Source organism: Apis mellifera, linkage group LG9 (assembly GCF_003254395.2).
Source record: "Apis mellifera strain DH4 linkage group LG9, Amel_HAv3.1, whole genome shotgun sequence".
In the NCBI taxonomy this organism is placed as follows: Eukaryota; Metazoa; Arthropoda; class Insecta; order Hymenoptera; family Apidae; genus Apis; species Apis mellifera.
Genome location: NC_037646.1, coordinates 10929781 through 10941904, shown reverse-complemented (window position 1 = coordinate 10941904; position 12124 = coordinate 10929781). Strand labels below are relative to the sequence as shown.

Below are 12124 nucleotides of genomic sequence, written 5' to 3'. Positions count from 1 at the left end.
GCGAATTTTAATTCAAAAAAATCTTAAAAAATTATATAAAATTCCATTTCATAAGCTTTAAGTTTTAAGTTTTAAATTTAGAAATCGGAAAAAGGTAAATATACCTGAATATATTCTAATGTTTCGAACAAGGAACAATTAAGGAAAGTCATATACTTTTCCTATATATATATATATAATAGATTAAAAGAACCGTTATAAATGACCGTTATAAATGAACCGTTAAATCCTTTGATAAATCTACGAAATCTAAATATTACGATTATTGAAAATTTAAAAGAAAAATTTATTATGATTAATGAATTTTTACTCATTAATTATATTAAATTAATATTATTCATTAATTAATTTATTTATATATTAATGCTTTGAGAGAAAAATTGAAAATAAATTAGAATATGATAAATTTTGCTTAAAATGATTAGTTTTTATTGTATTGTAATAAAAGAAGTATGAGTGAGAGAGTGAGAGATAATGAGTGAGTGGAGAGATAGATAGATAGATAGATAGATAGATAGATAGATAGATAGATAGATAGATAGATAGATAGATAGATAGATAGATAGATAGATAGATAGATAGATAGATAGATAGAGGGAGAGGGAGAGGGAGAGAGGGAGAGGGAGAGAGGGAGAGGGAGAGAGGGAGAGGGAGAGAAGGAGAGGGAGAAGAAGAGAAGGAGAGGGAGAGGGAGAGAGGGAGAGGGAGAGGGAGAATAAAAAGTTTCTATATAAAATTTATATATACTTTGTTCATAATTGTAAAAAATCATTTTTTATAATTAATTTATAGTAATTATAATTAATAATAATTTATAATTAATTTATATCATAAGAAAATTTAATTATAATTTCAATTAAACTAAATATTATTAAAATTATTCTTATTCTATATTGCATTGATAATTTTTATGATAAAAAGAAAATTGATTCTAATTTTTATATAAAAAGAAAATGCATATTATAATTATTCTATAATTATAATTCGTCTATGAACTTCACAAACTACAATATGGTTGGATATCTAGAAACATCATAAATCATGAATGCCGGTAATACCGGTAACGGTAGTCATAATAATTGTCATTGTAAGTTTAGACGCACGTGCAAAAGATATGATTTTATAATTATAATAATATAACTTATATATAGTAAATACTTCAATCATGCCAGATTTATTTGAAGTAATTGTAGGAACATACGAGCAATATTTGCTCGGTTACAAAGTAAATAATATCGTTAATGTAAGTATGAATATGTTTGTCTTTATTATTTAATTATAGGTTATATTCAATATTTAAACACACTTTTAAAATGAATTATTTAATCTGACAGATGTATACCAATATTTTTTATAAGTATATATATTATAAAATTAGTCGATAACAATTATTTATCATATATTATATATTAGAAAAATCTCAATTTATTTATAATGAATATTTTATAAACTTAATGATTGAATTTAAGTTAATTCTAATTATTCAATTGTTTATATTTGTATATTTTTTTATAATTGTGTATATTTTTTATATTTTTTTTATCTACATAATTATATTTTGTTCAAATAAATTGTTCTTAATAAAATAAGATATTTTTTGTACATTTGTGTGATTTTACATCAAAATTAATTAAGCAAAGACATTAAATTATTATATTTTTCAATTAAAATACAATATAACTGATATAACTTTTATATTTTTTTTATATTTTTATAATTTCATATTTTATTAAAAAGTTTGATAATTTTTCAGGAATATAAAATGGAAAAGACTTTCGCAACTCATAGTCATAGCAGTAGTATACGTAGTGTTGCGAGTAATAAATATTATTTAGCTTCTGGTGGAGCAGATGATTCTGTTTATTTATATGATTTGCGTCACAGAGTAGAATCAGGTAGATTAATACATCATAATGGTAAGTATAATCTTATATAATTATTTTCTGCTCAATATGTATTAATTTTATATAAATATTACTTATATGTTTATGCAGATACCATCAATTGCATCGCATTTACACCTGAAGCATCTCATTTATTTTCATGTAGTAATGATGGAACTATAGCTGCAGTCCGATGTGGAAATTGGCAATTGGAAAAACATTGGCAAAAACCACATAAAGGTTTAGCAGTTAATACTTTAGCTATTCATCCAACAGGAAAAATAGCATTGTCTACTGGAGCAGATGGTATTCTTCGTACTTGGAATCTAGTTAAAGGAAGACAAGCATATGCTATAAATTTAGTACCAAGATTGAAATTAGATGCAAAAAATGTAAATGTTCTTAAATGGAGTCCTAATGGCGAAAAATATTTAATGGCTGTGAACCAAAAAATAGATGTATATTCTGTAGAATTAGCAGGAATCGATACTGAAATTGAATTTGATTCAAAAATTGTTTGTGTAGAATTTTTACAAGATGATTTAATTGCTGTTGGCTTGGAAAATGGTCAAATTAAATTTTACGATCTTGAAAAATCCGTGCAAACTGTAGAAGCGATTGCACATGATATAAGAGTGAAATGTATGGCTTTCAAGAAGGATTTATTAGTTACAGCTTGCAGTTCTGGAGAAATTAAACTATGGAAATATAGCAAACACAAATTAAATATGATAAAAAAGGTTAATTGTGGTGCTCGAATTACTTGTTTATCTCTTGCAATGTTATATGAGAATCTTGTGTTTGATAATAAATTATCAAAAGAGGAACAAAAAATACAGAAAAAAGAGAAATTTTCGTAAGTAGTATTTTATTATTTTTTTTTTTTAAGTTATAATGATTCTGCTTTATTTATCATTTATATTTTTTAAATAGATACTTTTTTCATAGTATTGTGTCAATTATATTTTTTAGAACTATTTTAATTGATTAAAGAAGAATTTAAATATGTAATATTCTATTAAAATAAAATAAATAGCCATAAATTTGGATTATTTTAATATTTCAAACATATCTTTATTACAAATATACTCATATACATATATATTTTTATATTTAGGTTTCGGCAGGAAGTTATTATTGAGAACGAAAGTGATTTGGATGAAACAATTACAAATAATAATAATAATAATAATGCTTCTCAATTATTGAAAAAAAAATTAAAAAAGAAAAGAAGTATAGAAGAAGTACAAAATCCAAATATTCCAAATAGAAAGAAGAACAAATCGATTATAAAGAAAAAAAAGGCAGAAAATGATGTAATATTTGAGTTTACACCGAAAAAAAAAAGTAAATTGTCGAATAATAATGATAATTGCAATTACATTGATGATAAAAATAAAAAGAAAGAAACTTTTTCAAGTAAGAAAAAAAAGAAACGCCTTATATCTTTAGAAGAAAATAATAATGTAACTTCTAAAAAAACAAATTGTGAATTGACTGAAAAAATTTTGAAACGGGATAATATAACATTCAATCAATCAAAAAAAAAATCGATAAAATCAAAAGAAAATGATGAAGTTCCTGTGAAAAAAAGGAAAAAGGAAATAATTATAAAAGATAACGGAACGAATTTAAAGAAAAGAAAAAAAAAACAATGAAATAATGAATTATGCTGTTTCAATTTAAAGATATTATATTTGCATTCTGTACGATATTTACAGAAAATAAATTTTATTATAGAAAATATCTAAAATACTAATTCATTTAAATTAAATATTATTTTTTATAAATCAGTCAATATTTAACTTTTATTGTTTGCGTATTTTTATTATAAATATTATATAATACGCAAGACTAGTGAATAATGTTGAAGAAACAACAAGTTTTAAATAATGTTTGATTATATACTCCATATAGATTAATTACCACAGAATACATTTTCGAGATGGATTCATGGGACTTCCATTCGGACAATTCCATGCTTTTGCGAATTCCGCATTATTTGATAAAGTTCCTATAACTCTGAAATGATTTGGCGCATGAACTCCTTGTATCAATTTAGATTTTAATGCCCCATTTGTGTAATTCCCACACCAAACCTATGAAACAAATACATATCTATGAATATTTCTCATTGTACCTTGATCATCATATATATAGCATATTATATGTACTATGTCATAAATATATGTATTTATGAAAAATATCAAATTTAATCATTCTGAAAAATTATTGTGTATATGAAGATAGTATTTTAAATTCACGAATAATACTTTTAATAAATGACAAAATATTTAAAAAAAAATTGTTATTATTTATAAATATACTTACTTGCGCGAAACCTATAAAAAATAATTGTTCTTGATTATAATTAGCAAGACCGGGTAAAACTAGTTGATCGGTATTTCTTTTTTGAAATCGTTGATATGCTCTGTAAGCTTCTCGTATACCGCCGTTATCTGCTATATTCTCTCCTTGTGTATTAATACCATTTACCTAAAAAACATTAAATATTTCATCGAATAAAAAATATATGCATAAGAAAAAATAAATGTACTATTCATTTTTGATATAAATATATTTGATATATATTTATTTCTTTTTATTTCTCAAAAGGACAGTGATACTCACTGTGAAATTATGACCTAATTCTGGCAAATGATAGTTACTATATTGCTTGATTATACATTGAACTTTTTCATGATAATGTCGTAACGTCTGATTACTCCACCACTGTTTAATATTTCCATTCTCATCATATCTACGACCTATTGTGCATAATTTTATTTTTTTTTTATAAATTTTGTTTTTCTAAGACTTATTTAATCGTTTACAATTGATATATAAATCAATTTTCAATACATTACCTTGATCATCAAATCCATGAGTTAATTCATGACCCATGATTGCACCCATGGCACCATAGTTGATAGACCTATAAAACATATTTTGTTAAATTTTAATTATGTATTCAAAATTTAATTGAGAACCAATTGCATATTGATACATACTCTAAACCATTTCCATAGAAAGGAGGATGCAGAATACCAGCTGGAAAAGCTGTAAATTAAAAAAGCAAAGTAATAGATTATCATAGAAATACAAAATGATATTATTAAAAAAAGTATTATTTAATACTTACTAACTGAATTTAATATTGCACTGTAAAACGCATTTACTGTCGTACCGGTCGATATCCATCGATTTTTGTTTGGTTTTTTACGCAAATTATTTAAACTTTTCTTAATTGCAACATCAGTTAGTATCAAAAATGTATCAAATAATCGTCCAGGTATAACATTCATCTGGAACAGAGATTCATTCTTCAATCTTCTCAAGTTTTAATTTAATTGAGACGCGAGTAAGTACTTACCTCTTCGTAAAATTTATTTAATTTTTCCGAATTAGTAATCCAATCCGGAATTCCTACAAACGGTCTAATCGCATGCAACTTTCTATGAGCTTGAATTTTCGTATCAGCGTCCATCCAATCTAATTCGGTCACCATCTCATCAAATGCTGCCTTAATATCGAGCAACATTTCCAGAGCCTGTAAATCTGTTATCTTTTCTATTTCTATTTCCCTCTATCACTTGTATATATATCAAAAATAAAAGAAATCGTATCACACTAAACCTTTTGTCGAGATCGATCGTCGAAATATTTTTGCGCGTAAATGTAACTGAGAGCCATGCCAAAGTTTGCGTTTGCACTTAAAGTACAGACTTTCCATCTCGATGTTCCCTCCTTTAAACCGAAAACTTTTTGCGAAAATTGAAAACCGAGATCACGGAATCGTTGTAACGTCAATGGAGAAATTCCTGCGTAGGTAATCCACCATATGTATCTCACTGAAATATTTTAACTATTATTTAATCGATAATATCATTAATACAATGAATTGATATGACTCAAAATACAGTCATCTAAGATTTTACAATAAAATAACCGATATATATGTATACCTATTGTAGCGAATGGAGTGACTGCTAATAGTTTAGGTAATTCCTGCAGATATTTCAGATCCATTACAATTACACGATCCATTTTAATATCTATTGTCACGTTTGTATTATCAAAAACTGCTTCCAAATATTTAGTCCAATTCCACTGAAATAAATCAATTAAAAAAAAATTTAACAATTTATCTAATAATTTTTCCCTAATATATTGCTCTTCGTAATTTAACCTGTTGCACGTGCAAATCTGTCCACTGTTGCAGCTCGTCGATACTGAAATCGTAAATAAGATGATTTACGCTTCTCCTCTCTTCCGGCGTTGCCATGATCTAAACAAATACGTACAATTTGTAAGAATATTTATTTGCTTAAATTATTATTAAAAGTAAAATACTCACGTGCGCGATATTTGTGGTGAAATTTAAAATTTCATTGGCAAATTCGATACTTTCATTCCCTACGTCTGCCAATTCGACCATATTTTTTATATAATTTTTATATTCCATTAACTCCGACCTAAAGCGCAACGGATCAACAAGATAATGTTCGCTGAATCCTGGCGACACTTGCTCTATCTAAAATTATCTAGGTCAGTTGAAAGATAATATTTGGAATCGAGATTGGAATTAAAGCAGTGTCTAATAATCTAACATGATTACATAGAAAAGAATCATTGCTCCTGTAAGCTTACCATTATCTTGTTTTTTGTCGTGTCTTGTATATCTTCACTAATGTACAATTTGATAAAGAGATTCAGTCCTAAAACTCGTTGCGCTCTACCGACAATATATGAAACGTCCAAGGGCAACGTTTCATTTTTAAAAAGCGGATCTCTTGGTAATCCGAGCCTGTCTAACGTTTCATAGATAGGTTTCAATCCCATAGCTTCGACGCTTGCTAAAAATAACTCGTATTATACATACTTAAATTCATTATTATTTGTACGAGTTTCCTCGTTTTGTAATTACCAGCATATTTTTCTTTCTTTTTTTTTCTCTTTATTATTTATTTATTAAAATTAATAATCGATCGGTTTTTCCTTACTTGTGTTCATACAAGTTTTGTACAAATCTCTAGCCAATTTAACCGGTCTCAAATTGTTGTGTTCATCGCCTGTTTCCTCGAGCAAAATTCTCAGATTTTCCAATAATCGTTCCTTGAGAAAGCTCAATTGATCCCAAGACGTTTGACTCTGCGGTATAGGATTTTTTGAAACCCAACCGCTGCAAGCAAATTTGTAGAAATCTTGGCAAGGATCTATCGATCTGTTCATAGCATCTATTATTCTGGCGGCTGGAACGACCAATAAATCTTACATTCATATTAAATCCGATTATTATTGTGAATAAACGTAAGATGATTAATATGACTATAAATTATATCCTTATGTAAGGATAATTCCAATTGAAATGATAATATTTCTTTGTGTTTCGATTACATTACAAGGTTAACCTAAGATGGGGGGGGGAAAAGGAAGGAAAACCTTGATTTCACGGTACCTGTCCTCACGCATTCCTCCGTCTGGCACATCTCATTGTATTTCTTCTCTTTATGAAAAATAGATATTTGCAAGGCTAACGTCACGAGCAATCCAACCACGATTACAGTTAATACACCAATGATTATAGCCAATTTCCTTCCATTCTTAATTAATTTCCTCTTACCCTTTGCCTCGTATTGCCTGTTAATGCAAAGCCATCGATATTTTATAATGCAAATTTATTTCCAAAGGCATAAACTGATAATTACCACGAAAGTATAGAGTCGTTTGCCGTGTATCTTTCATTATTCACTTCCGGATCGTTTACCTGTAAAAAAAAAAATAAAAAAAAATAATAATGATTTTATCTAGTAAAAGGGAGATTATTTGATTATTAAACGCAACAACATTGCGGATATTTTTTCCTTTATATATAAGTTGCAATCTAAAAAAGCAGCAAAATAGATATTTCCTATTTCGATGATGCTAAAGATTGATGTACTCTCACCTTGGCCTAGAATTGTTGAAATTACTTTACCATTATTTCCCCTGCCTTTAATCTAGATCCCAACCTTTGCTTCTTTTTCCATTTATAGATTAAAGAAGGACATGGAATAATTATATATAGATATTGCTGATACCATTGGTAAATCTTTTAGCTAATTTTTTATAATTTTTTAGGAGACAAATGTTCGTACCATCGACAAACATTGTAAAACGAGAAATGAAGAAATATTTTTAATTACCGGTTAAAAATTTGCATAATCATCAGTTATAGTATTGTTAATTGATAATTTACAAATATGCTACATCTTTGAACAAATGTTCCAGATATTATAATAGCTTAGAAATCTCTGGAATAAATTAATAGAAGATAATACATTCTTTAAATAAAAAAAAAAAAAAAAAAACATGTCACAATATGAAATAGTTGGTGATAGCATAATAATATATATTCGTGTATATGTATGATAACTTCTCTATCCAATTTGTTGATGTATCACATAAGAACTATGCTATCAGAAATATTCTTCACACTCTAATTGTAATTCGATATTATATGGTTGCATCATAAAGAAGTAAAATTTAATATTGTAAAATTATCTTGCTTTGCAAAAAAGAAATGAAAAAAAAAGAAAAAAATATTGTCCTATATTGGGAGATCCAATGATTGAAACAAAAAAAAAAAAAAATAATCAACAATGGTTGTAGAGATACAAAGGGTTTAGAGAAAAACATCTCGATTTTATATCATTTTATATCATTCAGAAATTGTAAATTAAGTGTGGGAAGATGTGGAAGCGAGCAATCTTAAAAGATGTAACAAGACTGTAGCACAGACTATGTAGCAGACAGTTTGAACATTGTGTTCTTTTTTCACTCCCGTACGCTACAAATAGAAAGAACGCTTAGATGGATAATCTGAATATGCTTTAACGTAAACGAAAAATTAAGTGGAACAAATATGATGATATTCGAGAGTAAAATTTATCATGTAAATTTATTATATATTTATATTAGAAATATTCTAACTTTTTTCACAGGAAGTGTTTTGAATTTATTTATTTATTTGTAATTTGTTTTTCTACGAAATAATTTGCTATGTAATGCAATCAAAATCAAACGGAAAATAATCATAAACAAATTAACATTGAATCTCTCTTCTTGCTTCCAAGAAACGGTCAAGTCTCTAATATTGGATCTTTATTATATGTGTTTTTATGCACGTATCTTCAAGAATTATGCAATTATAAAATACATTGTACGTACATAAATCAAGTTATATAACGATATTAAAACAAATCTGTACTAATTATCATGATTAGATTTCCCATATTCTTCGGCGAATTTTTCCTCGAGTTAAAAAAATGAATTTGATTATTATAATTAAGAAAAAATTATTAATCGTAAACATGTAGATAGAGAACATATGACGGTGATGCCCGATGCTGCGATTTATTCAAGGCGCATGCGATGCTGCAGCTTTTGTCTTGTATATTTTATGTATGACAATGAACGATCAAACAAGAGAAAAAAGTAAGAAGAATAAAAAGTAGGAACAACAGCTATTGTCTCTTCTAAAAAAAAAAAACAAAACAATATTACAATCACAAGTTCGATTATTTGATGTGTTGTATATTATATGCATGTGTGTGTGTGTATATATATGCAACTACACATGCAAATACACATGTATATTCGAATGAAAAAAAATATTTGAAATTCGTCAAGGTTGTTATCTCACCTTGTATCTCATTTTTCATTCCCCTTGTCTTTTTTTAGCCGATTGATTTCGTCTGAAACAAAAAACAATCAAAGTCGTCTTGCATTTTAGAGATATTTTATACGATAAAAATACACTTATTTACATATATTTTTACAAATTATAACAATTGAAATTATACGATTGATACTTTTCATAATATTCTGTTTTTTTAAAAAACATTTTTCTTAATATATTTTCGAAACTAATTATTAATAAAAAATGTGTAGTTTCAAAAATTTAAATCTTTCGATATTTGTAGTTACGTCAAGAAGGAAGGAAATAGAAGGAGATAAACATAGAAAAATTTGCGAATGTTTCACAACATGACAAGTATATCTGTTTGATTCGAAATTAACCATAGCTATTTTTATTTAGAACCCTCTCTTTCGGAAGGATTACGGTTCATCGAACGTAAAGCAAAAAGGGAAGGGAATGGCCGAGTAGATGTTTACAAAGAAACACGTGCTCACGTTCTAAAGTTCTGAGTTCATTGCCAATGGTTACTTCCTTTCGTTCGTACCGTGATGCGACATCATTTTTTAAAATAAAATTTGTCTTGGTTGATTAAAATAATTAAATGATTAAATGACACAATATCAAAATATACCATATATGTTTTTTTATTATTTATAATTATCGTCAAATAATCGATTCATCACACTCACCTGTGTTTTTCGTATTCTTAAAAAGTTAGATTTAGAAAAATATTAATATTAATTTCGTATCGATAATTGTTTTCATATGTCTTCTCTTTACTCTCATATATCTTCATTAATTCATAATTAATTGTGCAAAATCGAGATTGAAAGAGAAAACGAATGAATGAAAAATAATCAGAAGAAAAATAAACAAAAAAAAATTAATAAGTATGTTCGCAAAATAAAATAGCCTTTTATATTGTCAAATCAATTCGTCACAGCCATTAGATCGTATGATCGCTAATACCGCACTCGTTTTTTCCTTCTTTTTTCTTTTCGCTTCAATTCTCGATTCGATATATATATATATATATATATATATATATATATATATATATATATAAAACGATTGCGATTTGTACTTAGTATTCGAACATTTTGAAACTCGGAGAAAAAATAATACAACTCGAAAGCGATCGTAAACCAAACTGTTCTTTCGACTTACAAACCAACGAGTATAATCTTCGAATCCCCTACCACTTCGCGCCACGAAATCATCCAAGAACAGATTTTCTCTTATTCTCTCTTTGCTTCAAATGAACAGTCAATTCTCGATCATTTCAACGCGGGCTTTCTTCCAGACATGCCGTACTGCCCTCTTGTGCTAGTTGATCGAATGAGACGTTACACTTATAATTAATCGATTATCGAATAGATCGCGTGACAGTGTTTTTGGGAAAACACGAACAAGTTAACTATGCTTGAATAATTAAAGATTGTCCTTCAATTAATATTTCCACATTTTAGATCTTTGATTGTGCTAAAATTTCTCATGAACATCTACATTTCTGTAATTAATGTATAATTGATGATAACATGAATGATACAATAACAACATGTTATTTGTAAGTATAACTATATTCTCGAATTTAGATACGTATCTTATAACCAACGGAACTGACTTATTAATCGAAAAGTAGCTGCTATTTGATAGTTGGTAATCGTTAATCGATAATCGATAATTTGTAATCGATAATTGTGTAAAACAATCTGAAAATTTTTTTTCTTTATCATGCTATTTCTTTTTCTATCATTACTTTTTTCTTTGTTTTTTTAATTTCTATAGCATTTCTCTTCTTCTAAAAATCTAATCGTGATTTATCTTGTCTTTTTCGATAATTTTATCACTTACTAATTTCTTCGTTAGTCACATATTATTATTTGGTATTATTATATATCTTTCGATTTCTTTTTACTACACATTTTCTTTTCATAATATTTTTTTCTTATTTAATTATTATATAAGTTTTTTGAATATAAAAAAAATTAACAAAATATTATACTTATCTTTATTACTTGTAAATTTATAATTGCGTAATATAACTGCGTAATATATCGTTCTATATCGAATGAATCGATATTATGATGACATATAAAAAATATACAAAGTATCTTAAAAATGTGAGAATATCGATTAAATTTCTGATGTAATTTTTTTCTGCAAAAATTTTGGCTTTGTGATTTTGTTAATAACAAGTTATTAATAATTATTAAAAATAGTAAATTCAAATAGATATAGATCGACATATAGATCGATTAAGTCCAAACTATATATATATCAAAGAAAATTTGTTAAATATAATAAATATTTTTTTATTAAAAAATAAGTCATATTTCTTTCATGTTGCTCGTTCATATTCGAACAGCAACAGATATCCAATGCTATTGTAACCTATCGTAACTTGATTAGTTTACATTCTCTGTGATTGGTCAGTTTATTAACAATTTATTAACAAAACGATAATGAAAGTTTTTGAAAATGAATTATTTCAGGAATATTTAGTTAAATATATAAATATTCCCATATTTTTAGAATATCTTGTATATGAATATAAATA

General features: G+C 26.6%; 2 protein-coding genes across 4 annotated transcripts; one reads left to right on the top strand and one right to left on the bottom strand.

Moving 5' to 3' along the window:
* The first annotated feature begins 1056 nt into the window (after positions 1-1056).
* Positions 1057-4010, top strand: LOC411845 (p21-activated protein kinase-interacting protein 1-like). The gene is made up of 4 exons (XM_026442941.1): positions 1057-1243; positions 1754-1916; positions 1995-2739; positions 3001-4010. Exons 1-4 carry the CDS (start codon positions 1166-1168, stop codon positions 3539-3541), a joined length of 1527 nt encoding a protein of 508 aa, XP_026298726.1. The 5' UTR covers positions 1057-1165; the 3' UTR covers positions 3542-4010.
* On the bottom strand, positions 3559-10856 carry LOC411846 (neprilysin-4). 3 transcript variants are annotated; one of them, XM_006567466.3, is made up of 17 exons: positions 10732-10856; positions 9568-9619; positions 7592-7650; positions 7342-7523; positions 6887-7135; positions 6534-6739; positions 6241-6417; positions 6073-6171; positions 5849-5993; positions 5520-5734; positions 5257-5433; positions 5026-5188; positions 4895-4943; positions 4751-4818; positions 4515-4651; positions 4215-4379; positions 3559-3982 (listed from the first exon to the last, which is right to left on the bottom strand). In XM_006567466.3, the coding sequence occupies exons 2-17, from the start codon at positions 9577-9579 to the stop codon at positions 3806-3808; spliced, it is 2280 nt and encodes a 759-aa protein (XP_006567529.1). In that variant the 5' UTR covers positions 9580-9619; positions 10732-10856; the 3' UTR covers positions 3559-3805. The 3 variants fall into 3 exon arrangements, with proteins under 3 accessions (XP_006567529.1, XP_395313.3, XP_026298725.1); XM_395313.7 differs by lacking the exon at positions 10732-10856 and adding an exon at positions 10254-10593; XM_026442940.1 differs by lacking the exon at positions 10732-10856 and adding an exon at positions 10059-10148.
* Positions 10857-12124: the final 1268 nt, after the last annotated feature.

What these genes read in the sequence shown, in the direction of transcription:
- LOC411845 (XM_026442941.1), top strand. Translation starts at nt 1,166, where the DNA reads ATGCCAGATTTATTTGAAGTAATTGTAGGAACATACGAGCAATATTTG. An exon ending in AAGTAAATAATATCGTTAAT is followed by an intron (nt 1,244 to 1,753) that starts GTAAGTATGAAT and finishes ATAATTTTTCAG; the next exon opens with GAATATAAAATGGAAAAGAC. An exon ending in TAGATTAATACATCATAATG is followed by an intron (nt 1,917 to 1,994) that starts GTAAGTATAATC and finishes ATGTTTATGCAG; the next exon opens with ATACCATCAATTGCATCGCA.
- LOC411846 (XM_006567466.3), bottom strand. An exon ending in AACGACTCTATACTTTCGTG is followed by an intron (nt 7,524 to 7,591) that starts GTAATTATCAGT and finishes TTGCATTAACAG; the next exon opens with GCAATACGAGGCAAAGGGTA. An exon ending in CAGATTTGCACGTGCAACAG is followed by an intron (nt 5,994 to 6,072) that starts GTTAAATTACGA and finishes GATTTATTTCAG; the next exon opens with TGGAATTGGACTAAATATTT.